The sequence below is a fragment of the Cetorhinus maximus genome, chromosome 1 (genome assembly GCF_964194155.1).
Source record: "Cetorhinus maximus chromosome 1, sCetMax3.hap1.1, whole genome shotgun sequence".
In the NCBI taxonomy this organism is placed as follows: domain Eukaryota; kingdom Metazoa; phylum Chordata; class Chondrichthyes; order Lamniformes; family Cetorhinidae; genus Cetorhinus; species Cetorhinus maximus.
In genome coordinates, this window is record NC_135879.1 from 238,046,877 (window position 1) to 238,073,081 (window position 26,205).

At 44.9% G+C, this 26,205-nt stretch overlaps 1 protein-coding gene across 8 annotated transcripts in view; it reads left to right on the forward strand.

The window, feature by feature from the left end:
- LOC144688054 (transcription factor COE3-like) overlaps positions 1 to 26,205 on the forward strand; it is a 573,849-nt gene that overhangs the window by 546,371 nt on the left and 1,273 nt on the right. For 2 of the 8 annotated variants that reach the window (XM_078554700.1, XM_078554701.1), the window contains exons 14-16: positions 10,395 to 10,574; positions 14,280 to 14,477; positions 19,377 to 19,692. In XM_078554700.1, coding sequence (XP_078410826.1) covers positions 10,395 to 10,574; positions 14,280 to 14,477; positions 19,377 to 19,408 — 410 coding nt within the window. In that variant the 3' untranslated portion in view covers positions 19,409 to 19,692. Of the gene's footprint in view, positions 1 to 10,394; positions 10,575 to 14,279; positions 14,478 to 19,376; positions 19,693 to 26,205 lie in introns of those variants that run through there. The other 6 variants (XM_078554703.1, XM_078554705.1, XM_078554698.1 and 3 more) reach the window with 4 other exon arrangements.

A 26,205-nucleotide genomic window follows, 5' to 3' on the forward strand; every position in this document is an offset into this window, starting at 1 on the left:
GGAACCTACTGCTGAGCGTAGCGTGAAAACCAGACCCACAGCATCGAAGCGAGAGGCAATGTCCACTGTTAGAAACAGGAAAAGGCCGAGTAGAAACATTTCAGCAGTGACTCCAAGGTTAATCTGTTATTGATATGGAGGTGACCACAGACCAAACACCTGTAAATTCAAGGAAGCAGAATGTCATTACTGCTATAAGAAAGGTCAGGTAGTAAGGCAATGCCAGGCAAAGCTGAAACAGCCCACAAAGCAGCAAACCAACATGATCGAATTAAACAATACAGCAGAACCTGAAGCTGCCAATACCAATATTTACTCCCTGTATAACGTAACCGCTGTAAAAACTGAACCTATCACTGTGACAATCCAAGTTAATGAGAAGCCACTGGTAATGTAGATAGATACAGGTACCTCAACGACAATGGTGGGAGAGCACACATTCAGGAATCGGAATGAAGGTAGACAGCCAATAAACCTGGAGTGAACAACCACTAAATTAAGGACATACACAGGAGAACCCATTCGGGTAAAGGGTATCACCAAAGTGCCAGTTTCTTAAAAACAACAGACAGCCCAGCTGCCTGTGATAACTGTGAAAGGAGGAGGACCCAGCCTGTTAGGCTGAGACTGGCTACAGAAGATCAAGCTCGACTGGTCCGAGCGATTTCACCTCCAATCTGATGGAGTTCCAGGACTTCTAAGGAAATACGACATGGCTTTTCAGGATGAACGAGGAAAGTTAAAATGCATGCAGGCCAAGATACATGTGGAGCCACAGGCGGACATTGGGCCGCTGGAAAATGACGCTGGAGAAGTAGTAGTGGGGAACAAAGAAATGGCGGAGGAACTGAATAGATACTTTACATCAGTCTTCATGGTGGAAAACACGAGTAACATCCCCAAAGTTCAAGAGAGTCGAGGGGCAGAGGTGAGTATGGTGGCCATTACCAAGGAGAAGGTGCTAGGAAAACTGAAATGTCTGAAGGTGCATAAATCACCTGGACCAGATGGATTACGCCCCAGAGTTCTGAAGGAGATAGCTGAAGAGATAGTGGAGGCGTTGGTGGTGATCTTTCAGGAATCACTGGAGTCAGGGAGGGTCCCAGAGGACTGGAAAATCGCTAATGTAACCCCCCTGTTTAAGAAGGGAGTGAGGCAAAAGATGGGAAATTACAGGCCGATTAGCCTGACCTCGGTCGTTGGTAAGATTATAGAGTCCATTATTAAGGATGAGATTTCAGAATACTTGGAAGTGCATGGTAAAATAGGGCAAAGTCAGCATGGTTTCATCAAGGGGAGGTCATACCTGACAAATCTGTTAGAATTCTTTGAGGAGGTAACGAGTAGTTAGACAAAGGAGAGCCAATGGATGTTATCTACTTGGACTTCCAGAAGGCCTTTGACAAGGTGCCGCACAGGAGGCTGCTCAGTAAGATAAGAGCCCATGGTGTTAGAGGCAAGGTACTAGCATGGATAGAAGATTGGCTTTCTGGCAGGGGGCAGAGAGTGGGGATAAGGGGGTCCTTCTCAGGATGGCGGCCGGTGACTAGTGGAGTTCCGCAGGGGTCAGTGTTGGGACCACAACTTTTCACTTTATACATTAATGGTCTAGATGAAGGAACTGAGGGCATTCTGGCTAAGTTTGCAGATGATACAAAGATAGGTGGAGGGACAGGTAGTATTGGGGAGGTGGGGAGGTTGCAGAAGGATTTGGACAGGTTAGGAGAATGGGCAAAGAAGTGGCAGATGGAATACAACACGAGGAAGTGTGAGGTCATTCACTTTGGTAGGAAGAATAGAGGCATAGACTATTTTCCTAATGGGGAAAGAATTCAGAAATCTGGAGTGCAAAGGGACTTGGGAGTCCTAGTCCAGGATTCTCTTAAGGCTAACTTGCAGGTTGAGTCGGTAGTTAGGAAGGCAAATGCAATGTTGGCATTTATTTCGAGAGGACTAGAATATAAAAGCAGGGATGTGCTGCTGAGGCTTTATAAGGCTCTGGTCAGACCACATTTAGAATATTGTGGGCAATTTTGGACCCCGTATCTCAGGAAGGATGTGCTGGCCCTGAGAGGGTCCAGAGGAGGTTCACGAGAACGATCCCAGGAATGAAAGGCTTAACATATGAGGAACGTTTGAGGACTCTGGGTCTATTCTCGATGGAGTTTAGAAGGATGAGGGGGGATCTGATTGAAACTTACAGAATACTGAAAGGCCTGGATAGAGCGGATGTGGGGAAGATGTTTCCATTAGTAGGAGAGACTAGGACCCGAGGGCACAGCCTCAGAGTAAAGGGAAGACCTTTTAGAACAGAGATGAGGAGAAACTTCTTTAGTGGAGGCCAGGTCATTGAGTGTATTTAAGACCGAGATAGATAGGTTCTTGATTGGTAAGGGGATCAAAAGTTACGGGGAGAAGGCGAGAGAATGGGTTTGAGAAACTTATCAGCCATGATTGAATGGCGGAGCAGACTCGATGGGCCGGATGGCCTAATTTCTGCTCCTATGTCTTATGGTCTTATGGACACCTCGCTTCCTTAAGGCAAGACCTGTGCCTTATGCATTGAAAGAAAAGGTTGATGAGGAGCTGTGCCAGTTAGAAAAGCTGGGCATTATCCAACCTGTACGATTCTCGGAATGGGCTGTGCCCATAGTTCCAGTGGTTAAGCCCAACTGCACCATATGTATTTGTGGAGACTATAAATTGACCATAAATAAGGCAGCCAAACTAGACAAGTACCTTATCCCAAGGATAGATGACTTATATGCCAAACTGGCTGGAGGCAAGTCCTATACAAAATTGGATATGAGGCACGCTTACCAGCAACTAAAACTCGATAGCATATTGAGGGAGTACGTAACCATTAACACACACAAGGGTCTCTATCAGTGCGCCTGTCCACCCTTCGGGGTCTCGTCAGCTTGCGCTATATTCCAGAGAAGAATGGAGAGCCTTTTGCAAGGATTCCCACGAGTAATTGTATATCTAGATGATGTCCGCATTATTAGGTTAACCCAGAAAGAACACTTAACCAACCTGGAGGAGATGTAAGGAGGTTCATGGAAGTCAGCGTACAGTTAAAGAAGGAAAAATACACATTTCAGGCACCAGAAGTGACTTATCTAGGTCACAGGGAGGCTGCCATGGGTCTGCACCCAGTAGAAAATAAAGTTCAGGCAATAAAAGATGCGCCATCACCATCAAATGTAACAGAACTCAAGGCCTGATCGCGATTACAGAGACGTGGCTGCAGGGTGACCAAGGCTGGGAACTGAATATCCAAGGGTACTCAATATTTAGGAAGGACAGCCAAGAAGGAAAAGGAGGTGGTGTGGCATTGTTAGTTAAGGATGAAATCAGTGCAGTAATGAGAGAGGATAATGGCTCAGAAAATCTAGATGTAGAATCAGTCTGGGTGGAGTTAAGAAGAAACAAGGGGCAGAAAACATTAGCAGAAGTTGTCTATAGGCCTCCAAAGAGTAGTGGTAAGGTAGGAGATGGCATTAAACAGGAAATAAGAGATGCATGTAACAAGAATGCTACAGTAATCATAGGTGATTTTAATCTACATATAGACTGGGCAAGCCAAATTAGCAATAATACTGTGGCAGATGAACTCCTGGAATGTGTATGAGATGATTTTTTCGACCAGTATGTTGAGGAACTAACTAGGGAACTGGTTATCCTAGATTTGGTTCTGTGCAATGAGAAGGGGTTAATTAGTAGTCTTATTGTGCGGGGTCCTTTAGGGAACAGTGACCATAATATGATTGAATTCTTCCTTAGGTTGGAAAGCGAAGTAGCCCAATCCGAAACTAGGGCCCTAAATCTAAACAAAGAAAACTATGAAGGTATGAGGCGTGAGTTAGCTAAGCTAGATTGGGGAACTTCATTAAAAGGCATGACAGTGGATAGGCAATGGCTAATATTTAAGGAATGAATGTATGCAATGCAACAGTTATACATTCCTTTCTGGCACAAAAACACAACAGGAAAAGTGGCCCAACCATGGCTAACAAAAGAAATTAAGGATAGTATTAGATCCAAAGATGAGTCATATGAAGTTGCTAGAAAAAGTAGCAAGCCTGAGGATTGGGAGCAGTTTAGAATTCAGCAAAGGAGGATCAAGAAACTGATTAAGAGGGAAAAAATAGAGTATGAGAGTAAACTTACAAGGAACATAAAAGATGACTGTAAAAGCTTCTATAAGTATGTAAAAAGAAAAAGATTAGTGAAGCCAAAATTCTTACAGTCATGAATGGGAGAATTTATAATAAAGAACAAGGAAATGGCAGAGCAGTTAAGCAACTACTTTAGTTCTGTCTTCAGGGAGGAAGACACAAATAACTTCCCAGAAATTCCAGGGAATTGAGGGTCTAGTGAGAAGCAGGAATTCAAGGAAATTAATATTACTAAAAAAACAGTGCTGGAAAAATTAATGGGACTAAAAGCTGATAAATCTACATCCCAGGGCACTAAAGGAGGCGGTCATGGAAATTGTGGATGCGTTGGTTGTCATCTTCCAAAACTCTGTAGATTCTGGAAGAGTCCCGGCAGATTGGAGGGTGGCAAATGTAACCCCAGAATTTAAAAAAGGAGGGAGGGAGAAATCAGTTAATTACAGATTCCATTATTTTTAAATCTAAAACTAAAACCTTGTTAGTCTGTCCACCCCACTCCCACTAGAGCTGTACTTTGAATATCCTGTCTTCCATTCTTAATTAGCACTTTTCTTAGACAAATATCACCACCTTCAACACCTCTTTGACCCTTTTGTCTGTGACATCTTTTGATTATCTGCTCCTATCACTGCTTATCTCCACAATCACCCCACCCTCAACGTCTCTCTTCCCCCCCCGCCACCCCCCCCCCCCCCCCACCCCCCCACCTTAAACCAGTTTATATTTCTCCCTTCTCCTAACTATGCTTCAGTTCTGCCGAAGGGCCATGAAGGCTCGAAACGTTAACTGATTTCTTCTCCGCCGATGCTGCCAGACCTGCTGAGTTTTTCCAGGTAATTCTGTTTTTGTTTTGGATTTCCAGCATCCGCAGTAGCTTTTAGCTTTTTGAATTACAGACCGGTTAGTCTAACATCAGTAGTAGGAAAAATTTTAGAGTCTGTTATAAAGTATGTGATAACAGGACACTTAGAGAATATCAACGGGATTAGACAAAGTCAACGTGGATTTATGGAAAGGAAATCATGTTTGACAAACCTACTGGAGTTTTATAAGGGTGTAACTAGCAAGATAAATAAAGCAGACCAGTGGTGTATTTGGAATTTCAGAAAGCTTTTAATAAAGTCCCACATGACAGGTTAATGTGCAAAATTAAAGCACATGGGATTGGGGGTAATATATAGGCATAAATCGAGAATTGGTTAGCAGACAGGAAACAGAGAGTAGGAATAAATCTGTCTTTTTCTGGGTGGAGGGTGGTGACTAGTGGGGCACCGCAGGGATCAGTGCTTGGGCCACAGCTATTCACAATATATATCAATGATTTGGATGAGGGAACCAAATGTAATATTTCTAAGTTTGCTGATGACACAAAACTTGGTGGGAATGTGAGCGGTGAGGGGGATGTTAAGAGGCTTCAGGGCTATTTAGACAAGTTGAGTGAGTGGGCAAATACATGTCAGATGCATTATAACGTGGATAAGTGTGAAGTTATACACTTTGGCAGGAAAAACAGAAGAGCAGAGTATGATTTAAATGGTGTTAGATTGGGAAATATTGATGTACAAAGGGACCTGGGTGTCCTTGTACTCCAGTCACTGAAAGCAAACATGCAGGTGCAGCAAGCAGTTAAGAAGGCAAATGCTATGTTGGCTTTCATTGCGAGAGGACTTGAGTACAGGAGCAAGGATGCCTTACTGCAGATGTTGTAGGGTGTTGGTGAGACCACACCTGGAGTATTGTGTGCAGTTTTGGTCTCCTTTCCTAAGAAAGGATATACTTGCCATAGAGGGAGTGCATTTAAGGTTCACCAGACTGATTCCTGGATTGTCGTATGAGGAGAGATTGGGCTGACTAGGCCTGTGTTCACCAAAGTTTAGAAGAATGAGAGGGGATGTCATTGAAACATATAAAATTCTGACAGTGTTGGACAGACTGGACGCAGGGATGATGTTTCCTCTGGCTGGGAGGTTCTAGAGTAAGGGGTCACAATCTCAGGATATAGGGTAAGCCATTTAGGACTGAGTTCAGGAGAAACTTCTTCACTCAGGCCAAGTGACTGAATATATTTAAGAAGGAAATAGGTGGATTTCTAAACTCTAAAGGCATCAAGAGGTATGGAGAGAGAGCGGGAGTATGGCGTTGAGATAGATCATGTGATCTATCTATATGATTGCCATGATCATATTGAATGGTGAAGCAGGCTCAAAGGGCTGAATGACCTACACCTACTTCTCTTTTCTATGTTTCCATGTTTCCTTCCTGGGCATGATCAACTACTGTAGCTACTTCTTACCAAATCTATCAACTGTATTGAAACCATTACACACGTTACTAAAAAATAAATACCGTTAGCTTTGGGGGACATAACAGGAAGAAACCTTCGTGAAAACAAAGGAATTGTTGCATTCATTGTGCCTATTGGTACACTATGACCCATCGAAAGAGCTGGCATTAACATGCGATGCCTCCCCCTACAGGGTAGGAGCTGTGTTATCACATAAAATGGAAAATGGGCCTGAAAGGCCCATTGGCTATTTCTCGAGAACCCTTTCCACAGCCAACTATTCCCAGCTGGAAAAGGAAGGTTTATCGGTGGTATTCGGGGTGAAAAAATTACCAGTACCTGCGTGGTCACCATTTCATCAGTGTATCGGACCATAAGCCGTTAATAGGTTTATTCAGTGAGGACAAGGCCATCCCGCCAATAGCATCAGCAAGGATATAACGATGGACTCGGACATTATCTACATATAAATATACTTTCATGTACCGTCCTGCCTACACATTGCAAAAGCAGATGCACTCAGCCGTCTCCTATTGCCAGACAGTATTGTGCACACTCCTGTTCCACAGGAATTAGCGCTATTATTGAACTTCTTAAATTCTTCACCCGTGTGTGTGAAACAAATTAGAAATTGGACAGACAGAGATCCAACATTATCAAAAGTCAGAGACTTTGTTTTAAAAGGATGGCCAAACTTACCTGTATCTGAAGAACTGAGACCATCCCCTGTCAGACAGGTGGAATTGAGCACCAAGACTATTTTATTGTAGGGGTCAAGAGTGGTGGTCCCACCACCAGGCAGAGAGCCACTCTTGACAGAACTCCATAGTGCCCATCCGGGCATATCAAAAATGAAAATGCTTGCGCGAAGCTATGTCTGGTGGCCAGGCATTGATGGAGATATTGAAAGCTTGGTCAAGAACACTGTCAACAACAACAAAAGTTGCCTTCTCTGGGTCCCCTGCATCGTGGGAGTGGCCTGGTCGACCCTGGGTTCAATTACATATCGAGTGCATAGGACCATTCTTAGGTACCATGTCCTTGTTAATTGTAGATGCACATTCCAAATGGATTGAATGTATATGAAGTCAACTCGCCAAAAATCGAGCGCAACTATCGAGAAGCTACGTCACAGTTTCAGCATTCATGGCCTACCTGAAATTGCAGTTTCAGGTAATGGCACTGATTTTACCAGCACAAAGTTTCAGAAATTTATGGACCTGAATGGAAGCAGACATATTAAAACAGCCCCTTACCATACCTCATCAAATCATCTAGCCAAAAGGACAGCACAAACTTTTAAGTCTCGTATGAAAAAGCTATCAGAAGGCACTCTGGAATCTCAACTTTTCAGTTATCATACAAGACCACATTCGACTACGGGCTCAACACTGTCTGAATTATTGTTGAACCACCGCCTACCTACACCTGGTGTTTCCACATTTAGAGGGGAAGGTAGAGCATAATCAGAGCAATCAAAAATTGAATCATGATATTCACAGCAAAACTCGTACATTCACTGTAGGTGACACGGTATTTGTGTGAAATCTCAGCAGTGAATCCTGTTGAGCTCCTGGAACCATTGTCTCAGGGGCTGATCCATTATCTTTCCAAGTACAAGTGGAAGGTAGAATCATCTGTAAGCACGTAGATCATATTCGTGCAAGAGAGACATTCCAACAATCAACTATTCCGCCTGTGATTAACGTCGAACAGTCAATTCCTGAGGTGACTGATTGACCTAGAATAGATATGCCCAATGTCACAGTAAGCTGCCAAATCCTGAACTGTTCCGATGATGTGTGTCATGCTGCAGTTCCAGATCCTGTCGATCCTGTTGAGGAGCATCAATTGGTAGAGCTACGCCGCTCTCGCCGTATAAGGAGAGCACCTCAGAGACTTGCTCTTTAATCACCTGAAATTGCGTATATATATATATCAAATGTTTCCCTGTCAATAGAAATTGAGAAAAACTAAAGGGATCAAATGATGTTCTGTTAAGGCTCCAACCAGAGAGCCCTAAGCGCTGGCAATCCGGGGGCAGGGCCTCCTGACGAGAGTCCTGATCAAGCATGTAGCTCCTGAAAAGCTCTCTGTAATGAAGTTTATCTGTTTCTTGTTGAAACCTGTGCACTCCGTCAAGTCATGACAGAGTTCCAGGATTTTGACCCAAGGAACAGCGATACATTTCCAATTCAGAATGGTGAGTGGCTTGGAAAGGAACTCCCAGGTGGTGGTGTTCCCATGTGTCTGCTGCCCTTTTCTTCGAGATGGTGGTGGTCGTGGATTTGACAGGTGCTGAATAAGGAGGCTTGGTGAGTTCCTGCAGTGCATCTTGTAGATGGTACACACTGCTGTTACTGTGCATCGGTGGTGGGGGGAGCAAATGTTTGTGGATGTGGTGCTAATCAAGAGGGCTGCTTTGTCCTCGATGGTGTCAAGCTTCTTGAGTTTTGTAGGAGCTGTACTCATCCAGGCAAGCGGAGAGGATTCCATCAAACTCCTGACTTGTGCCTTGCAGATGGGAGACAGGCTTTGGGGAGTCAGGAGGTGAGTAACTCACTGTAGGATTCCTAGCCTCTGACCTGCTCTTGTAGCCACAGTATTTATATGGCTCGTCTAGTTCAGTTTCTGGTCAATGGTAATCCCCAGGATGTTAATTGTAGGGGATTCAGCGATGGTAATGCCATTGAACATCAAGGGGTGATGGTTAAATTCCCTCTTGTTGGAGATGGTCATTGCCTGGCACTTGTGTGGAGTGAATGTTACTTGCCACTTGTCAGCCCAAGCCTGGATATTGTCCAGGTCTTGCTGCATTTGGATATGGACTGCTTCAGTATCTGTGGAGCTGCAAATGATGCTGAACGTTGTGCAATCATCAGCAAACAACCCCACTTCTGACCTTATGATGAAAGGATGGTCATTGATGAAGCAGCTGAAGATGGTTAAGCCTAGAACACTACCCTGAGGAACTCCTGTAGTGACCTCCAACAACCATAACTATCTTCCTTTGTGCGAGGTATGACTCCAGTTTTGCTGGGGCTCCCTGATGCCACACTCAGTCAACTGTGGCCTTGATGTCAAGGGCAGTCAATCTCACCTTACCTCTGGTGTTCAGCTCTTTTGTCCATGTTTGAACCAAGGCTGTAATGAGGTCAGGGACTGAGTGGCCCTGGCGGAATTCAAAGTGAGCGTCAACGAGCAGGTTATTGCTAAGCAAGTGTTATTTGATAGCATTATTGGTGACCCCTTAACGCTGTCTGTTCACTATGCATGGTATTGGAATGAGACCTGCATTTTTCATTTCCTTTATTAGCTGAGGCCTGGAGGATAAGAGCTGGGAGGTTATGCTAGGACTGTATAAAACGCTAGTTAGATCACAGCTAGTGTACTGTGTAGTTATAGTCACCACAGTACAGGAAGGATGTGATTGCACTAGAGAGGGTACTGATAAACTTTACAATGATGCTACCAGGAATGGGAGAATTTTAGCGATGAGGAAAGATTGAATGGGTTGGGTTGTTTTCTCTGGAACAGAGGAAGCTGAGGAAAAATTTAATTGAGGCAAAGAAAATTATGCGGGGCCTAGTTAGAGTGGATAAGAAGCAGCAATTTCTGTGAACAGAGAGGTCATTCAGCAGGTGACGTAGATTTGAAGTTATTGGTTGAAATATTAGGGAGAGTTGAGGGTAGTTTTTTACACCCAGTGGGTGGTGTGGGTTTGGAACTCACTGTCTGAAAGGGTGTTTGAGGCAGAAGCCCTGATTGCATTTACAGAATAATTAGATATGCCCTTGAGGTACCGTAACCTACAAGGCCAAGGGTGGGATTAGGCTGGACAGATCATTTTCGGCCGGCACTGACACAATGGGCCGAATGGCCTCCTTCTCTCCTGTAGATTCTATGTTTCTATGTCTTTCCCGGTGCAGGTTACTCCCGCAATACCAACAGCGTCTCCCCCCGGGGCTACGTGACCAGCTCAACCCCACAACAGTCCAGCTACAACACCAGCAGCATGAACGGATACGGGAACACCGGGATGACCAATCTGGGAATACCAGGCTCTCCGAGCTTCCTGAACGGTTCGACTGCCAACTCTCCTTATGCCAGTAAGTTGGGCAAAGCTCTGCCACTGACCTTCGAGGACCGCAGACCAAATTAGCGTCCTTTCCTGACTTAAAAAGGGATTGGGGGAGGAGGACAGGGAAGTAAATTTTTTAACTAGGAGGTGATGATGTGAGACGGGTGATATCGGATGGGGTGCCCATCAAATGTCCCTCTCTCCCGAAAAGTAGAAATCAGGAATGAGACACTTGGCACACGCTTGATCCAATTCACGCTTTCATCCGATGTCAAAAGTCCCCTTTCTCACCCCATTATTGACCGTGTGGTGCTAATTATGGGAGTGCTTACAGTCTGTGCCAATGCACAGCAACCATTTTAATCCATGTGGCGCTGTTTTTGTTGTGGTTTTTATTCTTCATGATTTCCCCGCTGCTCAATCCTTCCCTTTCCTTCCGCTTTGTCCCTTCCCTCCAACCCTCACACTCCTTTATCGGGAAGGCGGGGACACATGGATCCTGGGGTGTAGAACTGAACTGGGTCTCAGGTAGCTTGGTGCAAACCTTGTGAATTGCATCTTGTGTATTTTTGACCACAGTTTGCTTCCCCTTCTTTCCTGAGGGCACTAGCTCATTACTGGGGAGTGGAGATGGGAACCATTCCACCTGATGGACCTCAGGAACCTGGGTCCAGTCAGTGGTCATTCTCATACCATTCTGGAGCCCTCGTACCGAGATTCGTGCTATTGCCGTTACAGTGATCCATTTGTAAGAGCGCCAATCAGGGGATAACAGATGTTAGTCTGTGATGCCAGCACAACCAAAGCCAAAGCAAAACCAGGTTGGAGCGTTGGCACGCTATTCAGCTGTGCAGAGCATCTCTGCCCATCCCTGCCCTAACCTCCTCACAGGTGGACCTTTACCAACCGGTGCCAGTCACTCTGCCGCAGTCATGCGGGGGAGAGGGAAGCCTTGATGCTATTTTCCACCCTCTAGTTAGCCCAGGGCATCGCAGCCACATCATGACAATGCTGACCTTGGCTAAGCTCAACTAACTCAGGAGGAAGTGGGGATCTAACCTCGGGACTGTCCTGATCTGTATGACTCGGTGCAACCCAAGGCTGCGTTAATACCAAACAAGAGCTTTTCACCCATTTTATCTGCTGTTTGAATGACCTCTCAAGGGAAATTCATAGAAAAGTGATAAATCTAACCAAACTTAATCATGGATGCATTTCCCCATCATATCTGCAGGTTAGACCAGGTACACCAGTATATGGCAGAGATAATGACAGGACAAGTCAATAAGACTCCTAATACAAGTGTACAGGATCCTTGGCTTTATTAGGCAAGGGATAGAGCACAAAAGCAAGGGAGTTATCCTAACCCCTTATTAATCACTGGTTAGGCAGCAGCTGGAGTATTGTGTCGAATTCTGGGCACCAAACTTTGCAATGCAGTCAAGGTCTTGGAGAGGGTGCAGATGAGATTGACTGTTCTGGGGTGGGGGAGTTCAGTTATGCAGAGGGACTGGAGAAGCTGGGATTGTTCTCCTTAGAGCAGAGAAGGTCAAGGGGAGATTTAATAGAGGGGTTCCAATATATGAAGGGTTTTGATAGAATAAATAAGGAGAAGCTAGCTCCACAGGAAGGAGAGATTGTAGGATATAGATTTAAGAAAAATGGCAAGAGGAGATGAAAATCTTTTAAGCCATGAATTGTTGTCATCTGAAATGCATGGCGGTGAATTCAGTAGTAACTTTCAGGAGAGAATAGACAAATACTTGAGAAAGAAGAGAAACACTGAGCTATGGGCAAAGAGCAAAGAGAGTGGACTAATTGGATAGTTTTTTTCAAGGAGAAGACGTAATGGGCCAAATGGTCTCCTTCTGCCCCGAATCATTCTATGATAATGTCCAAAATTGCAAACACTAAGAAACTGAGTTAATTCTAAAAAGTAGAACTGTGTCTTAACTAAACAAACCCATGCCAGATTAATGTACTGTAATAAAGACAGAAAGTGCTGGGGAAAAACTCAGCAGGTCCGGCAGAGTCTGTGGAGAGGGAAACAGAGTTAACATTTCAAGCCCAAAATGACTTCTTCAGAACTCCGAAGAAGAGTCATACTGGACTCAAAACATTAACCCTGTTTCCCTCTCCGCAGATGCTGCCAGACCTGCTGAGTTTTTCCAGCATTTTCTGTTCTTTTTATTTCAGATCCCCAGCATCTGCATTATTTTGTTTTTATACTAGATTAATGAACTTATGCATTATGGATGGAGGGGTTTTGATGGGCTGAATGACATTTTCTCATTCCAGATTTCATAATGTTTCAAACTAAACCCAAGTTTAAGCTTTACAATCAATGATGCACTTACAGAAGTAAATCACTGTTATAATAAGAGAATCCTGCATAATATATGACTTTTGTCAGTAAAATTTAAAGACAGTGGGATTAAGTGAAATTACAGGTAAGGAATTGACTGAGGACCATGAAACATAGGAGCAGGAGTAGGCCATTCAGCCCTTCAAGCCTGTTCTGCCATGCTGCTAGTTCATATCCAATCTGTACCTCATCCCCATTTGTAAACCATCGATCAACATTGAACTCTTTCTGCCAGAGTTTTGTCCACTCAATTCGTCTGACCATGTCTCTTTGCAACACTCCACTCCCTCCACATAGTTTACTGCGTCTTCGAACTTTGTGTCAGCTACACCCATGGCAAAATGGTAGAATCTTGCTTAGTTAGTGGGTGGCTCAAAAATGTACCACACGTCCAGGGACAAGGAAGGACCCAGAGCCCCCGTTCTATTCGAAGCTGGGCTGTGGCTGACTTGGCCATCCAAAAGTCTCCAGGCCTGGTTGTACCACCCTCACCACCCCGCACCCCCGCCCCTCCAACCCTAAAAGGGTGCAGTTTGGGTGACTATGGAACTGGCTTCAGGTTTGACATCTCCGTGGCCGAATTGCCGCTGACTCTTGTTAAGTTCACATGCAAGTACTGGCGATGCACTGGGGAGGGGAAAGGTGGGTGGTGCTAGTAAGTGTGGAACATTAAGTACAGAAAGGGGCCATTCAGCCCCCCAAAACCTGCTCCTCAACCACAACCCTAACTCTAACTCTAACCTTTGGTTCCATACCCCCACACACCATTGCCTGACAAAAGTTTATCAATCTCAGTCTTGAAAACTCCAATTTCACCCCCAGCATCAGCAGTGTTTTTGGAGGACTGAGTTCCAATTTCCAATACCCTTTATGCAAATAAGTGCTTCCTGATTTCTCCCCCAAATGGCCTAACACTCATTTTAAAATGTTGTTCTCTCATTCTCGTTTCCACCTGCAGCAAGTTTCTCTTCATCTACCCAAATGAATCCTTTAAACATTTTAAAACGCCTCGACTAGACCACCCCTCAATCTTCTAAACCCATGAGAATGTAAACTGAGTTTATGCAACCTGTCCTTATAAAGTAACTCTTTTAGAGTCCCCAATCTTGTTCTGGTGGACCTGCGCTACTGCCCCCTCTCCAAGGTCAACTTTTCTCCTTCCTGAATAAAGCCCTCCCAGAACTGATCACAGCACTCCAACTGGATGAAATAGAGGGTTAGATGAGAGGAGAAGGGAGTGTGGGACAGAGAGGAGAGTAACTTTGGATAGATTTCGCTTACAGTCACCTGAGGCAATCTGTAGCTTAACTTCCCTTAACCGCTATGAATGCTAACGTGTATTCCCTTCGTATCTGTCTTCTGTTTCAGTCGTGCCGTCCAGCCCTCCTTTGACGGCATCCTCCATCACCCTCTCTTCCAATGGTAACACTACCCCAGGCATTTTCTCATTCTCTCCTGTCAATATGATCTCTGCAGTGAAACAGAAGAGCGCCTTTGCCCCTGTCGTTAGGCCTCAGGCCTCTCCGCCCCCTACCTGCACCGGCTCCAATGGGAACAACCTGCAAGGTGAGCTAAAGCTGCCACATTCAACGGTATTTCTTCTTTATTTTAACTTTACACTTAAAGGGCGTTTTCCTCTTTTTTTTTTGTCGGCAGTTAATTACTTCAAGCAAGTAAAACCACAAGGCGAGGGAGAGGGGGGAACCAAAGTTCTGGGCGTGAAAGGTCTGAGGTCAGCTTGTGGGTTAGTAGGCCGCACTTGAGCCCTGTAGTGGAGATGTTCCCATTAGGATTATGGGCAAGAATGGCTCAACCTGCTCAATGTAGGTGGGTCACTTGGCGAATGGCTACACAAAGCACGGGAGGAGTTATTACTATGTAGGATTTTTGCAAGGAATGTAGTAAAGCAGTCTCACAAAAAGATGTGATCCAGCTCGCATCCTTGAGGCTGTTGGAGTTGTTGAAAAGCAAAGGGCTTTTTTTGGGGGCTCAATTTAAGATCCTGCCTAAATGGAACCTGCCTCCTGCAACAACGCCCCCTCCCCCCTCCCCCCCCCCTCCCCCCCCACCACCTCACTTCACCTCACCTCACCACACCCCCTGATTACTCTTGGTTTTGGTTTATTCCTCTCTGCTTTTGAAAGTGCTGACTCTTGCTTGGACTCCTAAAGTGCCAGCAATTCTTCACGGCCTCACCCAGGACGTTACCTATTAGCCTGAAGAGGGAGTGTCAGCAGGCCATCGGGGCCATTACAAAGACAGAATTACCACAGACAGCCGCTGAATGGAGCTTGAAAATATTGCTAAAAAGGAGAGACATGTTGTTGAAGCTTCTCGTCTCACACTCACAAATGCAAGAGTATCAAATTGCGAGCAATCACAATAATTTATATTTTCTCCATGGCAACTCCTCAGCCAATGAGAGTGGACTCGCCAACCAATCAGCACCCTTTTTTCCCTGCAGTACAGATTGTTGTGATCATTTGAAATTTGGCATTCTTGCGCTTGTCCTGACGAATATGAGACAAAAAGCTTTGACAACGTGTCTGTTGAGGTGATACACCACAGAGCAGGCTCTTCGATCCAATTAAACCATGCAGCGTTTTTCACAAACACGCTGCACATGATGTTGGCAACATTGGCAAGGCCACAATTACTGCCTGATGCTTCCTGCCCTGAGAAGCTGGTGAGGATGTTCTAGTAGCAATTGCAACTGGGTGGCTTTCCTATAGAGGTCATTAAGGTCCAATCCAGTAGTACAAGATTGGAGTCACATATGGAGGCCGCATCTACCAGGTTGGCAGATTTCCTTCCTTATTAAGCAATGGATTCAAGATAACAAATGTCTCTGTTTAAACAAAAAATTCTCCACATCTCCCCTCTGGTTCTTTTGCCAATTATTTTAAACCTGTTTTCTCTTGTTACTGATCCTCCTGTCAGTGGAAACAGTTTCTCCTTATTTACTCTATCGAAGCCATTCATCATTTTGAATACCTCCATCCTTAACCTTCTCCGCTCTAATGAGAGCAGCCTCAGCTTCTCCAGTCTTTCCACATAGCTTAAATCCCTCATTTCTGGCACCACTCTGGTAAATCTGCCCTCTAATATCTTTCTCAAGTGTGGTGCCCAGATTGAACACAACACTCTTAGCTGAGGCCTAACCGGTGATGTAGAAAGGCGCCTTAACTTCTTTTATACTCTATTCTCTATTAAAAAAACAAGGGTAAAACATGTTTTTTAATAGCCTCCTCCAGTTGTTTCACCGCCTTCAATAATTTGTGCACATACATCCCCTGGTTTCTCTATCCCTGCATCCTCATTAATATTGTACCTGTTAGTTCATTGCTCCTCTTCTCATTCTTCCTACCAAAATGCCTCACTTTTGCACTTCTGGTTCTGAGGTGTAGCTTGATTTTAAGGCAGTCATTGTTTTTCACTAAGATAGTGGGGTATTGCATGATCCAGCAATAGCTCAAAGTGGAGCTAATAATGGGACAAAGGGGTTGCATGGAACCCTGGTTTTGGCACAACATTGTAGGATACCAATTGCCAATCGCGTACCTGCAATGGGTGAGTATTACTGTCACTCCCCGAGGCTTCTTTGGGGAAGTGTCCCAAACGGCGTGATATGAAGAGACACAGAGCAGGGTGGTCCCAGGTTAATTCCCTGGGTGTTGAATTTACTAACCTCACGTGGGCACTGGTTTTGTTTTGTCGTTATTGGGCTGCTGGGGCTGCTAAACCATGTATGGAAAATAAGCCCGCCAGGGGTTCTACTCCCAATGGTGATTCAGTGAGACCACCTACTGACGCTCCTCTCCCCTCACTCCCATACTGTGCCTTAAAGTGCAAATGCCAGCACTCACAGGAGAGGGAAACATTGAAGACAGAAAAGAAATTAAACAGCAAATGAGCACAATCCCCGCCAGTACCTTCACTATGTTCACCCATCTTCTCATTGAAAGCAAATTTCAGACTCTCTCATATCACATGTCCATTTACCACTTGTACTTGTCTATCTATCTTTCGCCTGGCATCCATTAATATTTTCTCAACTTTCTTGTATCCCCTCCCAACCCCCACAAAATTAATATTCAAGGACTCTCCTATCCATGATCATGGCCCGTCACCTTATTTGAGCCCCCTATCCTTCAGATACACCCTGTTCTTTAATAAGCCTACTATTCACCAATGTAACCTTGGCCTTGGCTCTTTGTGCCAGAGATGAGACTCCTTTATTACAGTTTTTTAACTCAACGTTTTGACATTACCTGAGTTAATCAGACTTTTCTGTTTTCTTCCTGCCATTTTTTATATTATTTCATGATATGTGAACGTTGCTGGGAATCCAAAATATTTGATGGGACTATAGGGGGCACATCTCTGTGATTCATTACTGTAGTCATCAGAGCTTTGTGCAAAGGTTAGCTTAATCAATCAGCTTTAAGCAATTTTGTCTAGTTTTACAGGATTGCTGTTTAATGCCATGAGAATATCTCCATGAGCTGATGTTGTACACATCTGCTATTTCCAGGGTGACCAATCATCCCGGATTTAATGGGATCATCCCATAATTGGGGCGGTTGTCCCACGTGCCCAGTTGCTGGAGGCCAGGATGCCGCATTGCCCATGTTTGCGATATTTGCGCTTTCCACATGCGCATGTGCATTGCGCTCTGCCCCTCGGTTTTATCTCTGGCCTGAAAAGCTCTTGCAACCCCCCCTGCTCTCACAGCCCTGACAGCACCACCCTACCCAACGCTCCCCCCCCCCCCCACCCCCCCACCCCACCCCACACCCCCCCCCCCCACCGCCCACCCTCCTCCCTCTCCATTTCAGGTTCAAGGCAATGCCAAAAGTATCCCACAATCTTTTTGCTGGGAATTGGTCATCCTGACTGTTGTAGGGGAGGGGAGAGAGGGAGGGAATGGAAGGTAAGAGTTGCCAACTCCTCCCACCAAGTGCTTCACCCATACACTCCTGCCATTGATCCCTTAACATGCCCATTGTCATGATAACCCCATCTTTCCACTCCCTTGGAAAACAAATAGACTCTTCATTATCTGATGTCTGTCAAACATTGCCCAACGCTAACATTTTTATAACTAGCTAATAGGCCAAGGTTACATGGATGAAGGAAGACCTTATGGTGCAGTGGGTAGTGTCCCTGCCTCCAAGCCAGAAGCTCCAGGATCAAGTTCTACTCCAGGACTTGATGCCAAGGTTGATGTGTTCATAACACAGCCAAAAAGGCTGAGTATCAACTAATGGCAGGTGGTAAGAGCAGGAGAAATTCCTGGTCAGCCATGTGATGGGTGATCCATCATCCATGTGATGGAAAGAATTTTGGAGTCTCAACTATCCATAGTTCCAAACTACAACATGTATGTAAAAATGCATGTTGCCACAGTAACTCGAACTCCCTCAGTGAACTGTAACACACCACCACCACTTACAGGAAAAATTGACTTGTTTTTTTTTGTTATTCTTTCATGGGATGTGGGCATCGCTGGCAAGGCCAGCATTTGTTGCCCATTCATAATTGCCCTTGAACTGAGCGGCTTGCTAGGCCATATCAGAGGGCAGCTTAAAGTCAATCACATGGTTGTGTGCCTGGAGTCACATGTAGGCCAGACCAGGTAAGGATGGCAGATTTCCATCCCTAAAGGGCATTAGTGAACCAGATGGGGTTTTAATGAAAAACAATGTCAGCTTCACATTCCAAACTAACTTTTAATTCCAGATTTTATTGATTGGTTTGAAATTCCACCAGCTGTTATGGTGGGATTTGAACCCAGTCCCACAGAGAATTAACTTGTACCCACTAGGCTATTGACATTACCACCACGCCACCATCTCCCCACTTTGTAATGAACAAGGCATATGTGAAAGGTAGGAGGACCAAATAAGGCTCCAGGCCATGAGTAGGCATAGGAGGACTGTTGAATATTAATGTCATGTGGATTGGAGGAGATACAAGAAAGTTGAGCAAATATTAATAGATATCAGATGAAATATAGATAGACACGAACAAGAGGTAAATGGACATGTGATAAGAGAGAGTTAAGTGTTTGAAAATGAGTTGCTTTTTCATGAAGGTGTAGAAAGATAACAGCCCCTATCATTTCTTTTTTGCTTGCATCAGTGTCCTGGTGATTAATATTTAATTCCTGGACTTTTCAGGGCAATCCTGAAGGGTTGGAAACTTTAGCTCATTAATAACCAAGCCCAGACTAAAGGGAACACCCTGAGGATTAAAGCTTTATTGTCTGGAAACTGGGATAAAACAGGAATAAACCTTGGATTGAAGTCAACACGCAGAGGCCTATGGAGCAGGTGAAGGGCAGGTAGACTCCATACCCAGCCCCCTTCGCTCGCATTACCCTTCAGACAGTAAACGTAGCTGGTGGAGAAGAGGACCGTTCTAAAATGTGTTTTCTGTTTCTCCTTTCCTTCCTTTCTCAAGCCATGTCTGGCCTGATAGTCCCCCCGATGTAGAAGAGGAGATTCGTGCAGCACAAAGGCAAAAACAGCTACCGCAAGTCAACGGTTGGGCCAAGCCGGAGACGAGGCCCGACGTCACCCTTCTTTTTTGTCTACCCCCTCCCCCAAATTTGAGACGTTTCATGCAGTGACAACATTTTATCCGTGGACTCTTAGGCTTTTTATTTTGAAGCAAGTGAAATACTCTGAGCAGCTGTCCATGAGTTTAACAATGTGCAGGAGACAGACAGCGAACTCTCCCTCCCATTCCCTTCCCCCCCCCCCGCCCACCCATTCCCCATCCCCTCTCAGCCCCCAAACAACCCCCTTCCACATCTCCCCCCCCCCCCCCCTTACCCCCAACATCCCTTCACTCAAGTCGGGCCGATGTCGGTGGGCTATCAACACCTCTAATGACCCGAATGAAGGACGGTATTCCTTATCCTCAATTTTTTTTCTTTCTTCCTGGAGGGAAAGAGAGAAACTTCACGGTGGAACTCTTGGAGATGAAAGAAGACATTCTTAAAATAGACAACAGTGACACAGTGTATAAAAAAAAAACCGAGGACTGTTTTAGAATCGGAATCAATCCCAGTCGATGCCAAGACTGGTCATGAAGAGAAATCGAGAGACAAGTGCTCGACGGGGGACAGAGAGAGGATCATGTTGATTCAGCGAAGGATTGATCGCTTTAGGCCCTTCGAGCCCACCTAGTTGTGGTGGTCTTTGTCACAGACTGCAGTATACCAGTCAGTGCACTGTTCCTCGGGCATTCTGTTCCTACAGAAAGTGTGGTGACTGATTGTTTAAAGGTTATTAGAAGCGCCCTAATTATGTCACGTGAACTCCCCCTCTCTCTCTCTCTCTCTCTCTCTCTCTCTTTCTCTCTCCCTCTTTCTCTCTCTTTCCTCCTCTTCTTCTGGCCAGAAACCATCTTCCACACCCAACCCTTTAGTGAAGGACGAAGGGCTGGAACCTTCTGAAGACCCTCCATCCGACCGTCCAGGTCTATCCTGTGGCTTGTCGGAAAATTCCGGATGATGCGCCCTTCACCGTACGGGATTTTTCCCAGGGTCTCAGAACATTCCGACCAGAGTGTTTTACTCGCTGTCGAGGCCCCAGCTTCCCTGTGCTTGATGTAACAGGCGGCACCATTCAGCTCCATGGCCCTTTGTCAAAAAGACAGGGGGAGTTGAATAAAAAACAAAATTGGCAGCCATTTGCCAAATTCACTATGGAACACAGTATGGCAAGATGCAATGCAGGTGAGTTTTTGCAGAGGTTCTCCCATTTATCTGCTGTTATGATATATGTCAACATGTGGTTCAGTGGGTATTGTCTCAGAGTCAGAAGGTTGTGGGTTTAAGTTCCACTCCAGAGACTTCAGCACAACATCCAGGCTAACACTAATATGCATTGCTGAGGGAGCGCTGCACTGTCAGAGGTGCTGTCTTTCAGGTAAGACTTTAAATGGAGGCTCTGTCTGCCCCCTCAGGTGGGCGACAAAGAGCCCATTATACTATTTTGAAAAAGAACAGGAGAGTTCCCCCTGGCGCCCTCGAGCAACACTTATCCATCCACCCAACACCACCAGAACAAATTATCTAGCCATTATCACACTACTGTTTGTGGGAGCTTGCTGTGCACAAATTGGCTTGCCGCATTTCCCACGTTACAGGAAAGGCTACACTTCAGAAGCGCTCTATTGGCTGTAAAACACTGTGGGACATCCTGAGGTTGTGACAGGCGCTATAAAAATGCAAGCTCTTCTCTGAATGCTGATGAAATTTGCCCCTCAGCACCTTAACCGTTCTGTCCAGCTGGCCACACGCACACTGGCTCCCGTTAGTGTCAGACTCAACAGGCTCAGAGCACCAACTGGAGAGGGAAGAGGAGTCACAAGAGTGTGAGAAATAGGAGCAGAAGTCAGCCATTCGGCCCCTTGAGTCCGTCCAGCTGGCTTGTCCGCTTTGAGTGCAAGTGTGCAAAACGCTTCACCTTATCGCACTTTGTTTGATATCCCATGCTCGCTGCAGATTCTGATCTTATCAGGGATAAACAGGGACCAAACATAATGAACCAAGATGTACAAAATGGTGTTTGCTAAATTGTAAACTTAACGCTGCAAAACCTGATCTTGTTGGTCTGTAGACAGGAATCTAACAGGCAATTTCTTAGACTCTTCAGGGGGCCATGTTCAATATGGTTCAGTGGTCTTTTTACATGTTACTGGAAGGAGGTTTGTTGTTTGTGGTTTAAGAGTTGAAGTAATCTGATTCTGGAATAATGTGGCAGGAGGATGCCTTTTGCTGATACACATTCTTCTTCCTTTTTGCCTTCATTTTACAAACTAACTCTTGTCCCATTTTGTGGTTTATTGCTGAAGGAGTGCAGATCTGTCAGAGGTGCTGTCTTTGGGGTTAGATGCTAAACCAAGGCTTTATCTGCCAGTTCACACTATTTGCATACCAGAAAGGGAGTTCCCCTTCTATCCTGACCAGCGTTCTTTCCTCAGCCAATGGCACAAAAAAAGCAGAAGTACTGGCCGTTCGTTCAATTGCTAGTTTTTGGAATCTTGCTGTGCAGAAAATGGCCTCTGTCTTTGCTACTTAACCATAGCAAAAATTCACCTTCCAGTACTTAATTCATCTTAAGGGAATCAAGGTGTTTGGGGATGGGGCCAGAAAGTGGAATTTGTTTTATTTATTCATGGGATGTGTGCGTTGCTGGCTAGGCCAACATTAGTTGCCCCATCCCTAATTGCCCTTGAGAAGGTGATGGTGAGCTGCCTTCTTAAACCACTGTAGCCCATGTGGTATCGGTACACCCACAGTGCTTTCTTTTCCTGGTAGTGCTTGCTAGCTTGCTAGGTAGTTAAGAGTCACCAAAAATTGCTGTAGGTCTTGAGTCACATGTAGGCCAGTGGATTTCCTTCCCTGAAGATTATTATTGAACCTGATGGATTTTTTTTTAAAACACACAATTCACATTCATTATTAAAGAGCTAGTTTTTTATTAAATTTCAGATTTGTATTAATTAATTGAAACCCCCCTTAGCTACCATGGTGGGATTTGAATTTATACTATCAGGGCCTTAGCCCAGGCTGCTAGTCAAGTAACATTACCATGGGCTACCAGCCCCCTGCAGTTGATAAGGAAGATTAGCCAAGACCACCTTGGATGGCAGAGCAGGCTCAAGAGGCCCAGGCTTGCTGCTATTCCCTATGTTCTTGTGTTCCAACTTGAGACATTCCTGAGAGATGAATAAGGTGCTATATCAATGCAGGTTGATCCATTTTTTTCCCAAACACCCATTAGCTGATCCATACGAACTTTCTTAGTCTGCTGTATTAATGAAAGGCATGACATGAAGCAAATTAAAACCTTTGTTCCGATGGCTGATAATGGAATTTTATGTATATATTCTTGGCTTATTTGCGATTGAGATCGCAGAGTGCGTTTCCCACTCTCAGTGTGTTAATTCATGGCTGCAGTGTGTACTGCCCACAGGAAACACAGCAGCAACTCACCAAGGCTCCCTCAAGAGCATTTCCCAAACCCATGACCCCTCCTGCCTGGAAGAACAAGGGCAGCAGGCACGTGGAAACACCCCTCCCAAGCCACGCACCATCCTGACTTGGAAATATATCGCCGTTCCTTCACTGTCGCTGGGTCAAAATCCCTCCCTAACAGCACTGTAGGTGTGCCTACACCACATGGACTGCAGCGGTTCAATGAGGCAGCTCACCACCACCTTCTCAAGGGCAATTAGGGATGGGCAATAAATGCTGGCCTTATTAACAGTGCCCATATTCTGATAACTTATTTTTTTTTAAAAAAACCTGATATAATTGAAGTGAACCTCATTTCAGCAAGATCAGATTTTACAGTCTTAAGTCGGGCCTTATAGCATGTTTTAGACTCTCTTTGACGCAGTTCTTAGGGCAGGGTTTCCATTGTTTAAAAAGGAATTAGTTTCATAAGCAACTTGTATCTCAGTGCAAATTATTTCTAAAGAATACTCTGCGTCGACTAGAATGGGCTCAGAGATGAAATTCTTTTTTCTGTAACATTAGTAGATCTAGATGCTTGTTGAAATGCAATATTTGCTTTCTCTTTTTTATAAGCCAGAAGTTTACTTGTGAAGTAATAAAACAGCATCAAAGCAGGATAAACCTGTCGAATATGGAGCAAAGTATGTGTCGAAAGGTGGTGTAAAAGTGGGGACTATGTGACAGCAACAGGAACAACAGCTCACATGGAGATAGCATATAGCACCATTGTAGAGTCACACAACGGTTACAAGCACAGAATGAGGCCTTCAGGCCCATCATGTCCGTGCTGGCCCTCTGAAGGAACAATTCACCTGGTGCTGCTCCCCTGCCTTTTCCCTGTAGCCTTGCATATTTTTTCCCCCCCACCTTTTCAGGTCAGCTCACCACTGTCTTCTCAAGGGCAATGAGGAACGGGCAATAAATGCTCAGCTAGCCAGCGACGCCTGCACCCCATGAATGAATTTTTTATAAAATAATCCGCTTCCCCTTTGAAAGCCTTGATTGACCCTGCCTCCACCACACTCTCAGGCAGTGCATTCCAGGCCCTACCCACTCACTGCGTGAAAAGATGGTTTTTCCTCATGTGGCCATTGGTTCATTGGCCAATTACCTCAAATCGGCGCCCTCTGGTTCTCCATCCTTCCACCAATGGGAACAGTTTCTCTCTATCTGCTCTGTCCAGACCCCTCATGATTTTGAAAACCTCTGTCAAGTCTCCTCTCAACCTTCTCTTCGAGGAGAATGGTTCCAACTTTTCTAATCTTTATGTGTAACTGAAGTGTCCTCATCCCTGGAACTATTCTCATGAATCTTTTCTGCACCCTCTCTAATTACTTCACATCCTTCCTAAAGTGTAGCTCCCCAGAACTGGGCACAATACTCCTGTTGAGGCCAACCCAGTGTTTTATATAGGTTTAACATAGCTTCCTTGTTTTTTATTTTATGCCCCTATTGATAAAGCCTATGATACTTTATGCTCCATTGATGATTTTCTCAACCTGTCCTGCCACCTTCAATGATTTATGCGTATATACACCCAGCTCCCTCTGCTCCTGCACCCCCTTTAGAATTGTACCCTTTATTTTCTATTCTTCCTACCAAAATAAATCATTTCCTACTTCTGTGCATTAAATGTCACCTGCCATTTGCCTGCCTATTCCACCAACCTGTCTATACCCTTTTGAAGTTCTACATTATCCTCCTCACAGTTCACAACATTTCCAAATTTCTTGCCATCCACTAGTTTTGAAATTGTGCCCTATACACCAAGGCCTAAGTCATTAATATGTATCAGGAAAAACAAGGGTCCTAACACTGACCCCTGGGGAACTCCATTATAAACCTTCTTCCAGTATGAAAAAGAACCATTCGCCAGTACTCTCTGTTTCCTGTCACTCAGCCAACTTCATATCCACATTGCCACTGTCCCTATTATTCCTTGAGTTCCAACTTTGCTTGCAAGCCTCTTGTGCGACACTGTATCATATGGTTTTTGGAAGCCCATGTACACCACATCAATAGCATTCCCCTTACCAACCCTCTCTGGTGGTCATCAAAAAACTCAAGCCACTTAGGCTAAGCACGATTTGCCCTTAACAAATCTGTGCTGATTTTCCTTAATTAACCAGCATTTGACCATGTGACTATTTAATTTTGTCTTGAATTATCATTTCTAAAAGCTTTCCCACCACTGACGTTAAACTGACTGAGCTGCAGTTGTTGAGTTCATCTGCACACCCTTTTTTGAACAAGGCCGTAACTTTAACACAGTAAGACAGATCTAAGGTGTTTCGTAGCAAAGACAACAAACAGGTATCGCCACATAAGAAGACATTAGGGCAGGTGACCAGAAGTTAGTTCACATACTGCAAGAACTTGTAGAGCTGGTGAGTTTAGAAAACATTTTGTCTCTTTCTATTGGCCTTAGATAAGTTCAACACAAATACGCATCAATTTACTGCCTCATATTTATGCTTTCAACAGTGGGCTATGGTTGGCAGGTTAGGGCTTGTGGTTGGGGGGAGGGGGGGGGGGGGGGGGGGGGGGTGAGTAGTGGTGTAGGGCTAAGTAGTTATTTTGTACATTTGGCATAACCGGGAGGGAGAGAGCATGGATACATTGCTCAGCACCTTCCACACCGAATCCAAAAACACACTATAGGAAGCTCAACAGATTGTAGAGGGGGGGAGGGTTCCGAGATTTGTTAAGGATGAAAATTCATTGAAAACTGGATCCATCTCGTGACCCATGGAAGTAAATTGGGGTGGGGATGGCTGGGGGGAGCAGTGAAATAATACAATTTGCTGTTATCTTAATAGCAGATCTTTTGGTGTCCACGTTTTAGACATTTCTGTACAGCTCCATCCAAAATGAGGGGTGCTTTAATGGGTGCAGTGATAGTGGTCACCGGACATGCAGCCTTGTCATACTGAGCTCATGGGAGTGTGTGATGGGACAGTTTGGAGACAGCCTCTCTCTGTACCTAACCCATGCTGTACCTGCCCTGGAGGTGTAGAGGAAGATTTATATAGCTATATAGCTGCCCTAGGAGCGTAGATGGATCTTTATATCTAGTCTGTGGTATGCCTGTCCTGGGACTGTTTGACATTGACACTGGGTAGAAACATTAAAATGAATTCCAATCCTGGCTGCATTCGCCTCCCCTATAAGCACAAAAACAAAGCCAGCAAAATGAATTACAGAGGATGTGTTGCAGTCTGGGAATGCTACAGCGAGGTTTTGCAATGCTGTACACAT